The sequence below is a fragment of the Manacus candei genome, unplaced genomic scaffold (assembly GCF_025592945.1).
Source record: "Manacus candei isolate 608988 ecotype Guabito, Panama unplaced genomic scaffold, ASM2559294v1 h1tg000148l, whole genome shotgun sequence".
In the NCBI taxonomy this organism is placed as follows: Eukaryota; Metazoa; Chordata; class Aves; order Passeriformes; family Pipridae; genus Manacus; species Manacus candei.
The window spans coordinates 856724-875759 of record NW_026138196.1 but is presented as its reverse complement, the minus strand read 5'-3'; the positions used below and the strand labels follow the sequence as shown (position 1 = coordinate 875759).

General features: G+C 47.9%; 1 protein-coding gene across 1 annotated transcript; it reads left to right on the top strand.

The window, feature by feature from the left end:
* Positions 1 to 11012: 11012 nt before the first annotated feature.
* LOC127462974 (ly6/PLAUR domain-containing protein 2-like) lies at positions 11013 to 17778 on the top strand. Its single transcript, XM_051771909.1, has 3 exons — positions 11013 to 11085; positions 16454 to 16573; positions 17567 to 17778. Exons 1-3 carry the CDS (start codon positions 11034 to 11036, stop codon positions 17776 to 17778), a joined length of 384 nt encoding a protein of 127 aa, XP_051627869.1. The 5' UTR covers positions 11013 to 11033.
* Positions 17779 to 19036: the final 1258 nt, after the last annotated feature.

Below are 19036 nucleotides of genomic sequence, written 5' to 3'. Positions count from 1 at the left end.
TATGTTATATATAATATAAACCATATATATTATATATATATCTATATTACATTTTTATATATTATATATATAATCATATATATAATATATATTATATATTATATATATTAAATATTGTGTATTGTATATATTATATATTACTATATATATGTATATTATATATTACTATATATGTATATTATATATATATGATATATTACTATATTGCATTTATATATATTTTATATATATATATACACACATATATATTTTTATATATATATATATTTATGTATATATACTTTTTGAGATCCTGGTTGGATCCCATGGGAGAAAGGGATTATATTCCTTGAGGAATGTGAGACAAACAGAATAACAGTGATGGGCTCAGGGGTTCTTTAGGAATAACTAAAGGCTGTTTGAAACAAAGATATAAAAATACCTTTCCTTCTCTGGATAAACCTGGCCTGGACACTTTCTGGGAAAGGGTCTTCTCCACTGCCCTCCTTCCTTGAAATCCATATTTATAAGGGATTTTGGGGATGGGAGGCACCAGTGATGACAGGGAATATTTTGGGGACTGGAGGACATTGCACAGCAGGGGATCACAGAAAAAACCTGCTCTTCAGAGGCTGCACCTCCCTCCTCCCTGGAATTCCCAACATTTCTTCTCACATTGCTCCTGATACTCCCCGAGGACCTGCCTGTCTCTGGACAGGCCCGGGATGGGCTCTCCCACATTCCAGGTGTTCAGAAAACCAGGAAAATGGTCCCAACATCTCCAAATCCAAGAGGGGGCCTCATTAATGTTTTGACAAAGAGATTCTGGAGCTGCTTCCTTCCTTCAGGTCCATATTTCCAGGTGAGCCTTGTTAAGAGATGTCAAATGCCTGGAATTGTTTCTGGGAACTATTCCCAGTGTTTCTCTTCCAGTTGGCTCTGGAAGAGATGCTTCTCCTTGGTATCCTGAGGTTGTGTTGATCGTCTCAGAGTATGAGACATCAGAAAATGGGTCCAAAGTGGGAGAATTCCTGCCTTCCCATCAGAGAATCATGGAATGGTTTGGGTTGGAAGGGAAATTAAAGATCATCTTGTTCCAACCTCCCTACCATGGGCAGGGGCACCTCCCACTATCCCAGGTTGATCCAAGTCCCATCCAACCTGGCCTGGAACACTTCCAGGGATGGGGCAGCCACAGCTTTGCTGGGAATTCCATTCCAGCCCCTCACCACCCTCCCAGCCAAGAATTCTTTCCCAATATCCCATCTAACCCTTCTCTCTGGCAGTGGGAAGCCATTCCCTGTGTCCTGTCCCTCCATTCCTTGTCCCAAGTCCCTTTCCAGCTCTCCTGGAGCCCCTTTAGGCCCTGGAAGTTCTCCCTGGAGCCTTCTCTTCTCCAGGCTGGACATTCCCATCTCTCCCAACCTGTGTCCAGAGCAGAGGTTCTGCAGCCTTCTGATCATCTTCATGGCCTCCTCTGGGCTCATTCCAACATGTCCACATCATTCCTGTGCTGAGGAATCCAGCCTGGATGTAACAATCCTGGTGGAATCTCATGAGGGCAGAGTAGAGAAGTTAATTCCCGTCCTTTATTGTCCCTCTGGACATGCCTCCCCTCTAACCATGGCAAATACAGGTTTTGGAGGAAGAAATAGCACTGGAGTCAGAGAATAATCTCCAGAAAGGTGATTCATTGGGAATTTTTGAAGTGGAGGAGTCAGGAAAAGCACGTGGGTGGAGAATTTGCAATTTAAAATTGGAGTGATGCTGAGGGAAGGCAAAAAAATGACTGAACCGAGAGCTCCACCTTCCTGCCGGTGCCGACCCTCTCCTCCTTCTGTCCTCCTGCTTCCCCTGCTTCCCACTTCATGGCTTTTGAGGGCCACACGAGAGACCATGAAGGGGCAAAAGGGTGAAGATGGCACCTCCAGGTGCAACAGAGGAGGCTGGAAAGGTGGGAAGTGCTTTGCACGGCTGTGGGAGCATGTTCCAACCTTCCCGCTTGTCATCTCCCGAGGAAAAGAGATTTAAAACCTTGCACAACATACCTTGGCCTCCTTGGGTTTGGAGATCTGACCCTTCCTGGGATACAGGGACACTTGGCCAGTTCTGATGTCACCGTGACTCCGGTACCTTCGTGTAGAAGGAATTAAAGTTGCAGGAGTGAAATGTAACATTTACAGCATCGAACTCACAGAGGAAGAGGTGTGAGGAACATCAAATTCCTGGAGGAAGAGCTGTGAGGAGCATCAAATTCCTGGAGGAAGAGCTGTGAGGAGCATCAGACTCCTGGGGGAGAGATGCAAGTAGCACCTTGCTCTCCTTCTCCACTCCAGTTAACACCACTAACAACTGGGTGGATCGTGTTTCACACACATTCCTGTGACATTCCTGTCACTCCTGCATCTCCCAGAGCCAAGTCCTGTGTTTTTCCATAGGTTCCAAGATCTCCTGGCTCACGTCATGTCTCTCATTGCTCAAATTGCGGGGATGTGGTGACCCTTTCTCGCTCCAGAGTCTGAGTTTCACCCCAAGGCTCCTTGCTGAGCTCAGACCTGTTAAACCTGCTGGGTCCAGCCCCCATTTGGTATCACATTTCAAAATATTAGAGGATAAATGACCGAAAAAACAAGAGCTCTCAGCAGATGAGGGATGGTGACACCTTGTGTGTGATCACTTTGGAGTGTTCAGGGTCTTTGCCACATTGGAATTCAACTCATGGGTTGTTCAAGGCAATTTAGATAATTTTTTTAGGTAATTTTCCACCTTATTTAGGAAAAAATTAGAATTTTTTTCTCCTTAATTAGGAAAAAAATAGAGATTTTTTCTCCTTTTTAAGGAAAAATTTAAAGAATTTTTCTCCTCATTTTATTGTCACAGGAGGTTTCTCATCCCAAAGCTGGTTGCAACCAAATGATTCCAAAACCCGAATTTTGGAAATAGTGAAAAATTAATAATTACCAAAATAGTCCTAAAAATTCCTCCCTTCCTTCCTCGGGAAACGGGCTGGGATGCGGGATTTGCATTCTCTCCTCTCGTCAGGAGGTGGCAGCGCTGGGCCCCAGTTCTACCAGTGCATCCCGGTAGGATGTACTGGGATGGGTGTGTCGGCATTCCAGGACCACAAGCCCCTTTTTCCAAGGAGCAGGATGCAGAAGGAAGTTCACCAGGAGTCTGGAGATGAGAAGAATTCCAGCCCAACCTTCTCCCCGACCCTTTTTCACGGCAGGTGCTGTTGGGCCTCCCGAGCCCTCCCTTCTCATCGTTTTTCCAGGCTGAACAAATCCATCTGTTTCATAATTCCCTGTATTGCCTGTGGTCAAATCCATGGCCAAACCACCTGGAATCTTGGGATCAGAGGGAAGTGGTGGGATAGGTCACAGAATTGAGGGCTACCACGGCTGGGCTCTGAGCAACCTGGTCTGGTGGAAGGTGGGTTGGAACCAGATGGTCCTTAATTCCAAATTAGACCATTCTATGGCTGGATATGGAATGGTTAGGAAGGACAGGCTGCAAAAGTGAGGAAGAGGAGTTGCTTTTATGTAAGAAAACAGCGAAAATCCCTCAAGCTTGGCCTGGGGATAGATGATGAGTCAGCTGAGAGCTTTTGGGCAGGTGGATCAGCACAGGGGATGTTGTGGTGGGTGTCTGATACAGAACACCTGCTCACAAAGTGGATAGAGCCTCCCTCACACAACTGGAAAAAGCCTCACATTCTCAAGTGTTGGGACTCAGGGAGGGCTTTCAGCATCCCAGTATCAGCAGCACAATCTTGGAGGATTTTGGAGTGAACTGGTCACAGATTCCTGAGGAAAGAGGGATTTTTGTGGACCTCACAGTTGTGAAAAAGGAAGGACTTGCTGAAGGTGTGAAGGTTGGGCTGCAGTGACCGTGAGTGGTGGAGCTCAGGATCCTGAGGGTGGGGAACAAGACAAAAAGCACCATCATGAGCCTGGAGCCAGCACGGATTCCCAAAGGAGATGTTGGGCCTCACCATCATGAAATCCTTCAGCCATGAGGGGACTGGTTTGGTGGATGAGGAGGGAGAGGTGGATGTGGGTTTTCTCCACCTCATTAAGGTTTTCAACACTGTCCCACAACATCCTCCTGGGTGAGGTGACAAAGGAAGGGTTGGACAAAGTGGACAGGGAGGTGGATTGAAAACTGGTGGATCAACCAGTTCCAGAGGTTTGTGACCAGTGGCACCAAGTCCAGTTGGAGGCCAGTCACCAGTGGGGGCACCACAGGACTTGTTTTTGGGGTCAAAGCTGTTCACGACCTTGAAGATGTGGCAGAGCCTGCAGGTTTGCAGGTGACACAAAGCTAGGAGAAGTGGTGGACGTGGACATGCCACCCAGAGGGATTTGAACAGCTTGGAAAAATAAACAGTGGGAATAAAGAAGAATAAACTTTGGGAAATTCAGCCAATGGAAATGTGGAGTCTAGGATCTGGGGAGGAGCAACCCCAGGCAGCAGGAAAGGCTGTGAGATGGTGAAGATGGAAAACAGCTTTGCAGAGGAGGAGCTGAGGATGGTGGACATCAAGCTGCACATGAAGCAGGAATGTTCTTTGGTGGTAAAGCCAGCTAAGGACCTTCTGGGCTGTGCCAGGAAGAGCGGGAGGTTCAGGGAGATGATCCTTCCCCTCCGACTCAGCACTTGTGAGGAATCCTGTGTCCAATCCTGGGCTCCTTAGCACAGGAGATCCGTGGACATTGGAGCAGAAGCATCTTCCTGAAATCTTCTGGCACCGGGAGGCCAAGCCTGGGATGTTTTTTGGTTCAAGACACACACGATACCTTCATTTAGGTTTTCTACTGGTTTGGGCAGAAATCCTGAGAACACATTCCAAGATGTGGCTATTTCTAGCTTCGATTCCAAGTGCTGCAGTCTAGAGGGGGATGAGAAGGGCCTGGAGGCAAAGCTGGTTCTTCTCAGTCTGTTTTACATGTGTTGTCCTTGTTCTTCCCTTCTGGGTCAGCGAGAAGTGACTCAGGTAGGAAAGTATCTCCTGTCCCTTGGATTGAAGGAGGCAGGGGATAATTAAAGCAGGTGACAGCTACACTGAGCAAGTGATTTACATTCCTGCATCATCGTTAACAATGCCTTGGAAAGCTGGATGGAGCAAATCATCTCCAAACAAGTGATTAGTACCTCAGTCAGAGTTGACAGGAAGGGAAAAAAGAGCTTGGAAGCAAAAAGAATAAAAGGAAACTGGAAGAAATTTGATAGGGAAGGAAGACAAATTCCCAGTAGTTATAAAAATATGATCAATCCTTTCTGTGCACATCATAAACACAGAGAGAGAGAGAGAACATATTTGAGTCGTTATTAATTCCCATAAGATCCTCCCTCAGGACAACTCTATCCATGGCCACCAGCCAGGGAAGTGATGGATGTGAAGGTCTCCCCCAGAAGGAGTTAAGTGCTACACAGAGGTTAATCTAAATAATAACCTGGAGATAAGAGGTGCCTGCATGGAATTCAAAGAGGGAGAAAAACAGGTTGGGAAAAAAAATAAATAAGGAGGCAGGTGAATGTTTACCTGGAGGGAACAAGACTCCTCAGGAAAATAAATCAGCTTGTTCCTGGTGAATATACAAAACATCCCTGATTTTTAGGCACAGCTGACATGGCTGGGGCAGAGGGGGGATGTAGGGAGGTCTGGTGGGAATGTGGGATGAGCAGCAGGGTTGGAGAAGCCCTTTGTGCTTGTGGTGTGGTCTGAACTTTGTGCCCCGGGTCTGGCACTGCCCAGGCTCCCTCGTGTCTCTGGTGCAGCCCCGGGAGCCAACAGAGCCCTGGGATGCAGCAGAAGGATTTGGGGCACCAGGCTGAGGGAGGGGATTCTCCCCCTGTGCTCCACTCCCTGTAGATCCCACCTGGAGCACCTTGTCCAGCTCCGGGGGCCTCAGCACAAGGACATGGAACTGTTGGAGTGAGACCAGAGGAGGCCACGGAGATGCTCCAAGGGCTGGAGCACCTCTGGAGCCAGGCTGGGAGAGCTGGAGGTGTCCACCTGGAGAAGAGAAGGCCCCAGGGAGACCTGAGAGCACCTTCCAGTGCCTAAGAGGCTTCAGCAGAGCTGGAGAGGGACTCAGGACAAGGGATGGAGGGACAGGACACAGGGAAAGGCTTCCCAGTGCCAGAGGGAAGGGTTAGGTGGGATATTGGGAAGGAATTTTTGGCTGGGAGGGTGGTGAGGGGCTGGAATGGAATTCCCAGTGAAGCTGTGGCTGCCCCATCCCTGGAAGTCTCCAGGACCGGTTTGGACAGGGTTTGGATCAATCTGGGATAGTGGAAGGTGTCTCTGCCCATGGTGGGGGGGGGGGGGGTTGGAAGGAGATGATCTTTAATTTCCCTTCCAACCCAAACCATTCCATGATCCTATGTCCCAGTCCACTATCAAGGTGGAAACCAGTGTGGAAAGAGCTGCCAAGCTTCCTGAATCCATCTGCAGCTCCAATCCACGTCAGACCCACCCGTTACCTGCCCAGCCGGGTGCTTTGATCCTCCTGCTTGTCAGATCCAGGGAGGATCTGCCCTTTGCCCAAGGGCACCTTCCAAAAACTCACTTGTGGGAATCACCCGACCTTTACAAGCTCCATAGGTGAGAGAGAGAGAGAGAGGGAGGGATGAAATGTCTCACAGAGCTATGCCAATAAAAGGGGTTTAGAGCCAGGCAGAAAAATGCTGGATCTTGGCCATGCATTGTAGGGAATGGTAGTAAAATCAATTAGTAGGAATAAGGCTGCTCTGACTAATGAGCTAATGAGTGGTGCCTCAGTGAAAATGGCTCTGAAAGAGCTGCAGGGTTGGATTCCTGCTGAATTATTCACAGGGATAGGCCAGAGTCAGGCTTGGGGCTGTTTATGTCTTATACTTGGCTTTTCGAGGTTTCTCTTGAATTTTTTGAGATGTTCCCCGTTAATGGAGGAGGGTGGAGGTACCTGTTTAATTCCTCCCTTTTTGGTGCAAAGTGTCCCATCTCTGGAGAGTTGGGGTTTCTTGGGGATGCAAGTGGGGGCTGGGATGTGTCAGAGGGGAAATTTGTGGTGGTTTAATCCCTGACACTCTGAACACCAGGTTTGCTGATCACACAAACCCATCCTCGCTGCTTCCGTGAGTTCCTTTCATTAGTGACCCGTGGAGTTGCTGGAACAAGTCCAGAGGAGGCCACAGAGATATTCCAATGGCTGGAGCTGCTCTGGAGCCAGGCTGGGAGAGCTGGGAGTGTTCACCTGGAGAAGAGAAGGCTCCAGGGAAACCTTAGAGCTCCTTCCAGGGCCTAAAGGGGCTCCAGAAGAGCTGGAGAGGGACTTGGGACAAGGGATGAAGTGATGGACAAGGGGGAATGGCTTCCCAGTGCCAGAGGGCAGGGTTAGATGGGATATTGGGAAGGAATTCTTCCCTGGGAGGGTGGTGAGGAGCTGGAATGTATTTCCTGGAGAAGCTGTGGCTGCCCCATCCCTGGAAGTATTCAAAGCCAGGTTGGAGCAACCTGGGCTAGTGGGAGGTGTCCCTGCCCATAGCAGGGGTTGGAACTGGATGATCTTTCAGGTCCCTTCCAACCCAAACCATTCCATAATTCCACGATCCCATAATATTTACTCCTCTTATAGGAATGTTTTTGAATTTAAACTTTCTGTAGGTGTGTGAGAAGACCTTAGCACTGGGATTGACACCGTCCTTTCAGCATTCCTCCCTTAAATCCAATCATACTTTTTTGCTCCTGCATCCCTCCACCCTGGAAGAAATCTGGGATTCATAGGAGATATACAAGAACTTATCAGAGTAATGAGAATGCAAAGTTTAAAATAGTGAAGTCAAGAAGGCTCTCAAACCCAACCAGCCCCTGAAACTCTGCTCTGGAGGTGGATGGGTAATTTTAGGATTTCCTAGTGGGATCTCAGCCTGGTAATGGGGCAGCATGAGCAGATCTATTGGGAGGTTTTGGGATTTGGAAGCTCTTTCCAGTGTGGATGCAACTGCTCCCATCAGATGCCTCCACCCAGAGACTATCTCAGCTGGTGAGGTAGGACAGGAAAGGGCTTTGGCACAGGTTTCTCAGGCTGGAAGTAAACATTTGGCTGAACTTCTCCTTTTATTTATGACACAAACTCCTCTGAAATGCGGAGAGTTCTTGTATTAATTTACCTTTGAACACAGACACTAAAAATACCTATTTTTTTCCCAACCATCCCGTGGGTCATTGAGGCAGATTTATGCAGCTTCATAATTCTTTTCTCTGTGGTTAATGGGAACCCCCCCAACACAGTGGTTATGGTTTCCCATAAAATAATAAAAGGAATTCAATAAAACCCTCGTTGGATGTTCCCATTAGTTCTTCTTGTTCCTCTGGGGAGTTGCCAGCCCTGCAAGGCAGCTGCCACACAAAAGAGGAGACATTTCAGGCCTTCAAGACTCAGATAAGATCAACTGAAACCATAAACAAGCCAGGTATGTTGACACCCCCCAAAAAAACAACCCTCCAAACCCAAGGAGGGAGCAGCATTTAAGAGCAGGGTGTTGGCACATGTTCTTCCCTCCAAGATTTGACAAGGCAGTGGAGATCACATTTCAGATGTGCATGTGAAACCAGTCATTTGGCACATTGTTGGAGGCCTCTTAATACCAAAAACCACACCCCAGCCGTATTAAATTGTTTTCTTTTCTTCCCCCCTTCAAGAACAAGGCGAACACAATCAGCAAATTTCTCTCTTCTTAATAGGATTATAACATTCCCCTGCTGAACAGGAGGAATGGCAAAGCCAGGATATAGCAAAAAAGTCTTTCCCTGGGTGATTTTGGGGCTGGAAATAACTGCTTAACTTTCATAATCGACATAATTACTGTATTACAGAGGCAACCGTGAAAACAATCTGTCTGGATTCCTGAGGATTTAAGTCATCCAGGAGTGCTGCTTGTAAAAGAAACAGGGTTTGTAAGATGATGAGACCACATTTAGTTGAGATATTGGGGAAAAATCCTTCCCTGTGAGGGTGGGGAGGCCCTGGCACAGGGGATAGGGATAGAAAGGATGAGGGAGGATCTTGGAATCATAGAATAGAATCACAGGATGGTTTGGGTTAGAAGGGATCTTAAAGATCTTCCAGTTTCAATGCCCATCATGGGCAGGGACATCTCCCACTATCCCAGCTTGCTCCAATCTGGCATTGAAGCCTTCCAGGGATGTGGCAACCACAGCTTCTCTGGAACATCAAGGATGGTGGGGTCATTCCTTATGGTGACAAACTCCCAAATCCTCCAAAAAACCGGGAAAGACCCCAAAATACTTCACACTTGGTTGTTTTCTGTGGTGGCCTGATGAAATTTTCTTTACTTCAGGTAAACCAGAGCATGTTAATAAACAGAGCTCTAAACAAAGACACAATGGTAGGATAAGAGAGGATGAGAGGGGTAGAGTTAGATGGAATTTTGGGAAGAAATTGTTCCCTATGAGGGTGGAGAGGCCCTGGCACAGGTTGTCCAGAGAAGCTGTGGCTGCCCCATCCCTGCAAATGTCCAAGGTCAGGTTGGAGCAATCTAGGACAGTGGAAGGTGTCCCTGCCCATGGTAGAGGGTGGGAACTGGATGATCTTTAAGGTCCTTTCCAACCCAAACCATTCTATAATTCACTGGAGCTTCAGATTTGGAGAGAAAATGATTGGGTTGTTCGTTCAATATTCCCAGAAAATCTTGGAATGTTTTAAGACAGAGCGAGACAAAACGGCCACAAGTTGCACCAGGGGAGGTTTAGATTGGATATTAGGGAAAAGGTCTTCATGGAAAGGGCTGTCAAGCACTGGACTGGGCTGCCCAGGGAAGTGGTGGAGTCGCATCCCTGAAAGAGTTCAAAAAACCTGTGGATGTGGCCCCTGAGGACACGGATTAGTGGTGCTGGGTTTGTGGTTGGACTTGGGGATCATAAAGGTCTCTTCCAGCCTTAATGATTCTACATTGTAAGAGTTCAAGTGAATAACCCCGAATAAAGTCCCTCTGATGGTGTGATACAACAAAAGTGGTGGGAATATCTCCTGAAGTGTCTTTATTTCACCTTTCCCTCCTTTGTCATTAAAAGTGTGTGTTGAGAGAGCACCTGGAACAGCCAGGAAAGGCTCTTCTTGACCAGTTGTGGCAATCCCACATTCCAAATTGTTCATCACACTTTCCAGGAGGATTTACAAACATGCCACTGGCCTGAGGCACAGGACAAACCTGCAGGCGCCTGATGCAGCAGGAATGGGGATGGGAAAGGTGTTTGGGAAGCAAAGGAGTCAGGAGTTGCAAGCACACGTGGAGAGGGTTGGCCCAGAGCAGAGGAGCTTCTCCCCGCACCATCCTCCTTGAACCCTTGGGACACTGAACCTGAGACATTCCCTTGGCCCAAATTTATGGCCTGGTCCTGTTGTCTTCCCAGTGCTCCATGTTTTTTCCTGTGAGTAAAGGGATTTCAAGCCAGTTTTCCACTTTAAGGCCAGGTTGGATGGGGCTTGCAGCAACCTGGTCTAGTGGAAGATGTCCCTGTTTGTGGGAGGGGATTGGAATGGTCTTTAAGGTCCCTTCCAACTCAAACTATGATTCTCTTAGGGATAAACTCTGTCCCCAACTGAAGGTCCAAACACAGAGGAGCAAAGTCCTTGAGGCTCCAAGCCTTGAAGTTCACAGCCACTAATGCTTTTTCCCCCAGGATTTCTGGAAACCACCCAGACCTTCCTAAAAAGGAAGGAGAACTATCACCAGGCTTCAAGGCAAGACAGGGCCACCGGGATTATTTAACACCCCTGGGCTTCCCCGTCACGAGGCACCCACCTTAAACAATCCCAGCCATTGTCCAAAGCCTGAACCCTAATTTTCTTCTCCAAGGAACATGAAAAGAGGTGACGGTGGAGGCAGGAGGTGGGGCCTGATTTGCAGCTCCTTCAATTCATTTATAGCTCAATGGGACTCGTTTTTCCAGTAGATTTGGAGCTGGGGACACGATCAGTGCATGGGAAACCCCCAGGAAGTTTGACATCAAAGCCAGTTGAAGAGCAGTGACAACCCAGGCAACAATGAAGGTGTTTCTGTCTCTTCTGTTGGCTGCCTTCATTTGCACAGAATTTGGTAAGTTCCTACTCTGATTTACCCAAATCCCACCAGGATATTCAGCAGGATGGGGTAGGATGTGTCCAGTACCCCCTGAAATTCAGGCCTCCTGCTTGGAGCAGTTTTCAGCCCAAAAGAAAAAAAATCTATCTTTGGAATATTTCCAGCCTGTCAGACGGTGTCACTGGGATTGTTGGTTCAGGCTCTTTAGGAAGTGTTACAAGGCAGGGTGTGATTATGCCATGTCATCTCTTTAATGCAAATTCCAGCTCTCACTTTTTTACAGGTCCTTGCTCACTATCACTCCTTTTTATTTATTTTTTTAATGTTATTTTTAACTTTGAGGATCTTTTTTTTCTTAATAATTAACCCTGAAAGTTGCCAGCCAGTTTAATGCAGTGTGGGTGGAATTTCTCTAAAAATATGTTCCCTGTGGGATTTATCAAGTTTTAGCCACCAAAAGTAGGAAAGAGGGGCTGGGACAAAGCTGGTGGCCCATGTGCTGCAGGGTTGATGTTTGTTATAGGCTGGTTTGGGTTTGAAGGGACCTTAAAGATCATGGAATTTCAAACTCTGCCATGGGCAGAGACACCTTCCACTAGCCCAGCTTGCTCCAACCTGGCTTTGAACACTTCCAGGGATGGGGCAGCCACATCTTCTCTGGGCAACCTGTGCCAGGGCCTCCCCACTCTCACAGGGAACAATTTCTTCCCAAAATTCCATCTAACTCGACCCCTCTCATCCTCTCTTGTCCTATCATTGTGTCTTTGTTTAGAGCTCTGTTTATTAATACACTGAAGTAAAGAAAATTCCATCAGGCCACCACAGAAAACAACCAAGTGTGAAGTATTTTGGGGTCTTTCCCGGTTTTTTGGAGGATTTGGGAGTTTGTCACCATAAGGAGTGACCCCACCATCCTAGATTTCCCAGAGAAGCTGTGGCTGCCCCATTCCTGGAAGGGTTCAAGGCCAGGTTGGAACAACCTGGGATAGTGGGAGATGTCCTTGCCCATGATGGGAGTTGGAACTGGAAGATCTTTAAGATCCCTTCCAACCCAAACCATCCTGTGATTCTATTCTATGATTCCATGATCCTCCCTCATCCTTTCTATCCCTTTTATTCTACCTGCCTACTCACTGGAGGGGATAGACTTGGAGCAGGAGGTGTGTGGACAACAGCAGCCTGATATTTGGGATGATCTATCTGGGATGTGGAGGTGGGGAACAAGCCCCATGAATCCAGGCATGCCATGAAAAACTTCCCTCTCTGTTTCCATCAGTGGGATTCAGTTGTTTCTCCTCCATCACCAGCTCCATGAAGCCAAGTGTGGAATGACATTTAGGACACTGGTGTTTTAATCCCCTAGAAAGCAGGGAATCCCCTCATCCTGGGAAGATCTACCTGAGAAGTGATGCCATAACCTCTAAGGGTGGAAGGGGGCTGCCCAGAGGGAAGGACATCCTGGAATAGATTCCCCATCCCTTGTTTCCACCACCACAATGACTTCTTGCTCCTTCTGCTGATCCCAAAATCTCCTTTGGTGTTCTCCTGGATGACCAAGGAAAGTCCTGTGCAAGAGCTGGGACTATTAACTGGGATATTCCCAAAGCCAGATGGTTTAGGGTGTGATTTTATTTGTGTCTGGATGGGACATGGAGCTCTGTCAAGATTTTCTTTCAATTTTTATTTATTAATTTATTTTTAATTTTCTACTTCGTTTTCCTTCCTAAATCCTGGGACCTGCAAGGGGCAGATTCAGCAGGGGAGGAACAGGTGCTTTGTTTGGTTTTCTTTTCAGAGAGCAACACAAATGCTGTGGTTTGGATTTGCAAAATCTCCTGAAACCTGAGACCGGTGACGATTCTTCCCCCCCAAAGATGTGTTTGACAACTGTCAGACTCAGAATTAAAGCAAACAAAACATTATAAAGTTTGCTTTGAATAAAAGCAAGAAAATTCCCGGGTCTGTTTAGAAAAGGGCTTTTTTTTTTTTTTTCTAGCTTATTAGTTGATCTCTATTTTCACAAGATGACTTTCTGACATCCTGTTGTGGGTGTGCTGGGATGAGCTGAATCCTTGCTCTTTTTCCAGTGGGATTTACAGGAATTTCAGCAGGAATGTCACACAGATAAGGTGACAACTGCCTTCCAGACCAAAGAGGGGCTGCTGGGCTGTACCAAGTACGTTGCTGTGATTTTAAGACAAATTCAGGTTTCTCCAAGGGGGTGGAAAAGAGGATCTGGAGTAGAGGACCCACATCAAGTGTTTGGTTCCTCAGGAAAACCTGCAGAATGCCCTGAAAATCTTATCCTGAAATATCTTTCCTGTTGATGGGAAACACCAGACACTATTTTGGCTTGACACCTTAAGCTTGGAGTGCTCTGTGTCACAACAATTTGGGCTCTTCGGTGTTTTTCTCTAAAATTTCTCCATCTCAGAAGAATTTGGACAAGGAAAGACTTGGGCTGTGGTTATTTTGTGTGTCTGGGAGCTGAGAGGAACCTGCAGCTGGAAAGGGCCTTTGCAGCTCAACATGGAGCTGATGAGGAACACCCATAAACCGGTGAGGAACAAGGCAGGGTCAGATTTGGAGTCCTGAGTACCAAATTTTGTTTCTATGGCCTCCATGTGGAGCAGAAGATGTCCCTATAGAATTCATCAAGGTGGTTGTTTACATGTTTAATTCTTGCCTGTGAGGGTGGTGAGGCCCTGGCACAAGCTGTCCAGAGAATTTGTGGCTGCCTCATCCCTGGAAGTGTCCAAGGACAGATTGAAGCAACGTGAAGAATGAAGACCATCTCATTCCAACCCCTTGCCATGGGCAGGGACACCTTCCACTAGCCCAGGTTTCTCCAAGCCCTGTCCAACCTGGCCTTAAAGTGAAAAGCTGATTTGAAATCTCTTACTCGCTGGAAAAAAACATGGAGCACTGGGAAGACAACAGGACCAGGCCATAAATTCGGGCCAAGGGAATATCTCTGGTTCATTATCCCAAGGGTTCAAGGAGGATGGTGCGGGGAGAAGCTCCTTTGCTCTGGACCAACCCTCTCCATGTGTGCTTGCAACTCCTGACTCCTTTGCTTCCCAAACACCTTTCCCATCCCCATTCCTGCTGCATCAGGCGCCTGCAGGTTTGTCCTGTGCCTCAGGCCAGTGGCATGTTTGTAAATCCTCCTGGAAGGTGTGATGAACCAGTTGGAATGTGGGATTGCCACAACTGGTCAAGAAGAGCCTTTCCTGGCTATTCCAGGAGCCCTCCCAATATGCACTTTTAGTGAGAAAGGAGGGACATGCCATGGGCAGGGAGACCTTCCGCTAGACTAAGTTGCTTCAAGGCCCATCCAACCTGGAGTACCTTCAGGGATGTGGAGTCCACAACCTCTTAGGATAACCTGTTCCAAGATTCTCATGGACAAGCTGTTGAGGTATGGGCTGGGTGAGCAGACAGGGCTTGAAAACTAAATGTCGAGGCCCGTAGATCAGTGACACAAAGTCTACTTAAAGACCAGTAACTTGAGGTCAGAGATCAAAACTGGCTCCAGCCCCATCCAACATCCTCATCAATGATCTGGATGAAGGGGCAGAGCACCCTCAGCAAGTCTGTGGGTGACACAGACATGGGAGGAGTGGCTGATACATGGGGGGGGGGTCGTGATCCCACCCAGAGGGACCTTGGCAGGTTGGAGAAATGGGTGAAGGGAACCTCATGACATCCTGGGTTGCATTAAAAGAAGTATCAGTCGAGGTGGATGATCCTTCCCTTCTGCTCAACACCTGGAGCCCCATGCCCTGTTCTGCACTCCCCTCAGGAAAAATCACATGGACACACTGGAGAGAGTCCAAGGAAGGGCCATGAGGAAAACCAGGGATGGCTCAACCTGGAGAAGAGAAGCCTCAAAGGGAGAATCTCAGAAATGTCTATAAATCCCTGGAGGGAGGGGACAAAGAGACTCTTCCCAGTGTCAGGACTGCAGGCAACAGCCACAAACTGGGACGCAGGAGGTTCCCTCGGAATGCCAGGAAACACTTTTGAACCAGGAGGGGGACTGAGAGCTGGCACAGGTTGCCTGGGGAGGTTGGGGAATCTCCATCCTTGGAGAAATTAGAACTCAGTCTGGACACATTCCCGGACAAGGGGTTTTAGGTGGTCCTACTTGAGCAGGGGGATTGGAGCAGATGAGCTCCAGAGGACTCTTCCAAGCTCCCCCGTGATTCTGGGAGTTTGGGAGTCTCTGGTGCCTTCCTGATGTTCCAGCAGTGCAAAGCCAAGGAGAGAAGGAGCTGCAGAGACCGGAGCTGAGGTCGATCAGCCAAAGGTCTTTCCTGGTTCACGGGGTCTTCTGGGTGTGGGGCTTTGTCTTGCTTGACTCTGGGGTCACAAGGGCTCCGCTCCCACCTCTGAAGCATAAATTATAAATCACACCCAATTAATTAATTAATTAATTAACCCCTCTACTCCTGTTATCCCTCTTCCCGTCACCGCAAGGCCCAAGGTTCCTGTGGAGCCTCCAGACATCCCGAGGGTCCTGTATTGATCTGGAGGGTCCCAGATTGATCCAGTGGATCCCAATTGATCCAGGGGATGCCGTATTAATCCAGGGGGTCCTGATTGACCTGAGGGGTTGCAGATTGATCCGGGGGGGGTCTGGATTCATCCAGGGGATCTCATATTGGTCCAGGGGGTCCTATATTGATCTGGAGGATCCTACATTGATCCCGGAGGTCCCAGATTGATCTGGGGGTTCTGATTGACCTGAGGGGTTGCAGATTGATCCAGGGGGCTCTGGATTCATCCAGGGGATCCCGTATTGATCCAGGGGGTCCTATATTGATCTAGAGGATCCTGCATTGATCCTGGAGGTCCCAGAGTGATCTGGGGGTCCTGGGTTAATCCAGGGGATCCCATATTGATCTGTGGGGTCTGGATCCCAGAATGGATCCAGGGGGTCCTGTATTGATCAAGGGTTCCCAGATTGATCTGGGCATCCTGATTGATCTGGGGGGGCCCAGATTGATCCAAGGGACCTGGATTGATCCAGTGGATCTCAGACTGATCCGGGGGGGGCCATATTGATCCAGGTGTCCCAGATCGATCTGGATGTCTTGGGTTGATCCAGGGGATTCTGCATTGATCCAGGGGTCCTGGATTGATTGTGGGGGTTCTGATTGATCTGGGGGGTCTCAGATTGATCCAAAAGATCCCAGTTGATCCGGGGAGCTTCAACCACCAGCCCACTGTATTTCCCATTCCCATTGGCACAGATGCATTTTACCCTTCCATTTCCGTTCTCAGCGTGAGGATTTGGGAACATCCCTCCCCAGGGAGGGGCACAGACCAGCTCTGGTGTTCCACACTGAGCCCAAGCTCGTGTTTTCTCTCCTCCCAGCTCTCACCTTGCAGTGCTACACGTGCAAGAGCGAGACCCCCGTGGAGAAGTGTGTGACCATCGAGAACTGCTCGGAGACTGAACACATGTGCAAGACCACCATGTATTCCCTGGAGGAGGGTAAGGACAACGACCCCTTTATCCCTACTTTCCACATGAATCCTGAAGGAGGGTAAGGACAACGGCTTCTTCATCCACACTTTTAACAAGAATCAGTGTTTCTATGGTGAAGCTGCTGGTGTGGAGAGCAGGTCCTTTTTTTTACTTAAATGTGGGAAAGAGCTCCCGTGGGGCAGAGTCTCTTGCTGCTGCTGCTGAAAGCAGTGTTTGTGTGAGTAAATATTTAAGGTTCTCAAGCTCCCAGTTAATGCTGAGCATGGTTAGAAATAAGAGTTTAATTTTTTCCACGGTCGTGCAGCAATAGGACAACAGGGAATGGCTTTAAAGAGGGTAAGTTTAGGTTGGATATTAGGGAGAAATCCTTTCCTGTGAGGGTGGGGAGGCCCTGGCACAGGTTGCCCAGAGAAGCTGTGGCTGCCCCATCCCTGGAAATGTCCAAGGCTGGGTTGGACAGGGCTTGGAGCAACCTGAGATAGTGGAAGGTGTCCCTGCCCATGGCAGGGGGGTGGAACTGGAGGATCTTTAAGTTCCTTCCCAACCCAAACCGCTCTGTAGTTTTATGACACCAACTTCTGGTCACCTGAAGGTGAAAGAGGAATGCCCTGAAGTTCTTTGTAGCTCTCACAGAGGCTTTGCCAGCCTGACTGGTGACCCTGAAGGTTCTGGAGATGGAGGTTCTCCCTTTGGAAGGTCCTACTGACGAGTCCCTGGTCACGCTTGGAGAGGGAGGAGATGGTGAGGAGAGTCCAAGGAGAGGCAGAAAAAGTGGCTAATGCACTTTTTTCAGGGTAATGCTCATCTAGGCAGGACAAAGAGCTCAGTGGTCACTCAGGGGGAGCTGCTTCCCATATTCCTGGTAGGAATCACATTGTGTTTGAACCAGAACTAAGACTTTGGTAGGGAAGGTGAGAAGAAGCATTTCACTAGGGACAAGGAGAGCTCTCCATCATTTCCCCCAGCCCTAAACATGCCTTCTGTCTCTCTTTGTGTCAGTTTATCCCTTCACTGGAGTCTCCACTGTCACCAAGATGTGCTCCTCCGTGTGTGTCCCGTCGGACGTGGACGGGATCGGGATGACCCGCCCCGTGTCCTGCTGCTACTCCGACCTGTGCAACGCGGACGGTGCCACAAGCCTGAGGATCAGCCTGGTGCCAGTGGGGCTGCTGGCAACTTCCCTGTGTGTCTTCTTCTGGACTAGACCCTGAGGAGCTGATGGGAAGTTCTTTCACTCTGGAGAACCCAATGAAGAAGAGGAGAAACCCCCCACCAGCCCAGCTTTCCCTTCGGATGCTTCATGAACAACCTCCAATTCCAACCTTCGAAAATCCATTCTTTCTTTTTTATTATTATTATTATTATTATCCACCCCTTTCCCACGATTAACAGAGGAGCAAAACTCAGGAAGTCCCAACACAATTTTTTAATTTTAATTTTTCAACCGCTCCCACAAAACCAGCTGTGGAGTTTCATTGCTCTGCTGGGCTGGTTGGTTTGGAACTGAAAAATTCCGCTGTGTGAAGTATATTTAAGGCAAAAAAAAATATTATAAGAGCCTTTCCTGGCTCCTTAGAGCAGGTCTTTTCCACCCCAAAGTTTTGGGCTGACTCTTTGTTCTCTCTAGGTCTTCTTTGTACCCAAGAAATTAAGGAGACCCTTCTCTGTGTCCAAAATATGAGGCAGGAGATTCAACTTCCCAGGCCAATGATCTGATCCAGGGAGGCCGAAATCTCTCGTTTTCTGTACCCCTTTGAGCAGAATAAAAAGAATGTTGTGTTGAAAGGGTATTGATCCCATTTAATTGTGTTATTTTCTGCCCAAACCCCAGTTCCAGCTTTCAGGATTGTTTATACATGGAGATGAGTGAGGTTTTGTGGTCGGTCTTGTAGGAGATTTCCAAGAGGTTTCCAGTTATCCCTCATTGGCAGTGGCCTTCCATGAACATTTCTTCCACCAACATTTCTTCCACCAATTCCACTGGAACAAAACTGTCTTGACTTGGAATTTTGGGTGATTTGTGTGATGATTCTGGCCTGAATTTGGAATTAAGTGTAATTTTCCCCCTTTATTTTAATCCTCCAGAGCATCACCTGAATTCCTTGTGTGTTGGCCAAAGCTCCCACATTTTGCTCCATCCTGACCTGGTTCTGCATTTTCCTATAATCCCCTTTTTCAAGTTTCAGCAAGAATATTTGCCTTCAGTTATCATTCTGCTTGTGATATTTATAACAGTCAATAAAGTTGTGATTTAAATGGGATGTGATTTAAATGGGACGTGATTTAAATGGGATGTGATTTAATGGGATGTGATTTAACTGGGATGTGATTTAGAAGCTATATGGTGTGAAATACAGAAGGCTTCCGAGAGAGGTGGTTCAATTCTCATCTTTGGAAGTTTTCATTGCTCAGGTGGATAAAGTCCTGAGGATACTTGGGAGCTTCGATCAGGAATTTGGATTGGAAGCC

What these genes read in the sequence shown, in the direction of transcription:
- LOC127462974 (XM_051771909.1), top strand. Translation starts at nt 11,034, where the DNA reads ATGAAGGTGTTTCTGTCTCTTCTGTTGGCTGCCTTCATTTGCACAGAA. An exon ending in CTTCATTTGCACAGAATTTG is followed by an intron (nt 11,086 to 16,453) that starts GTAAGTTCCTAC and finishes CTCTCCTCCCAG; the next exon opens with CTCTCACCTTGCAGTGCTAC. An exon ending in CATGTATTCCCTGGAGGAGG is followed by an intron (nt 16,574 to 17,566) that starts GTAAGGACAACG and finishes TCTTTGTGTCAG; the next exon opens with TTTATCCCTTCACTGGAGTC.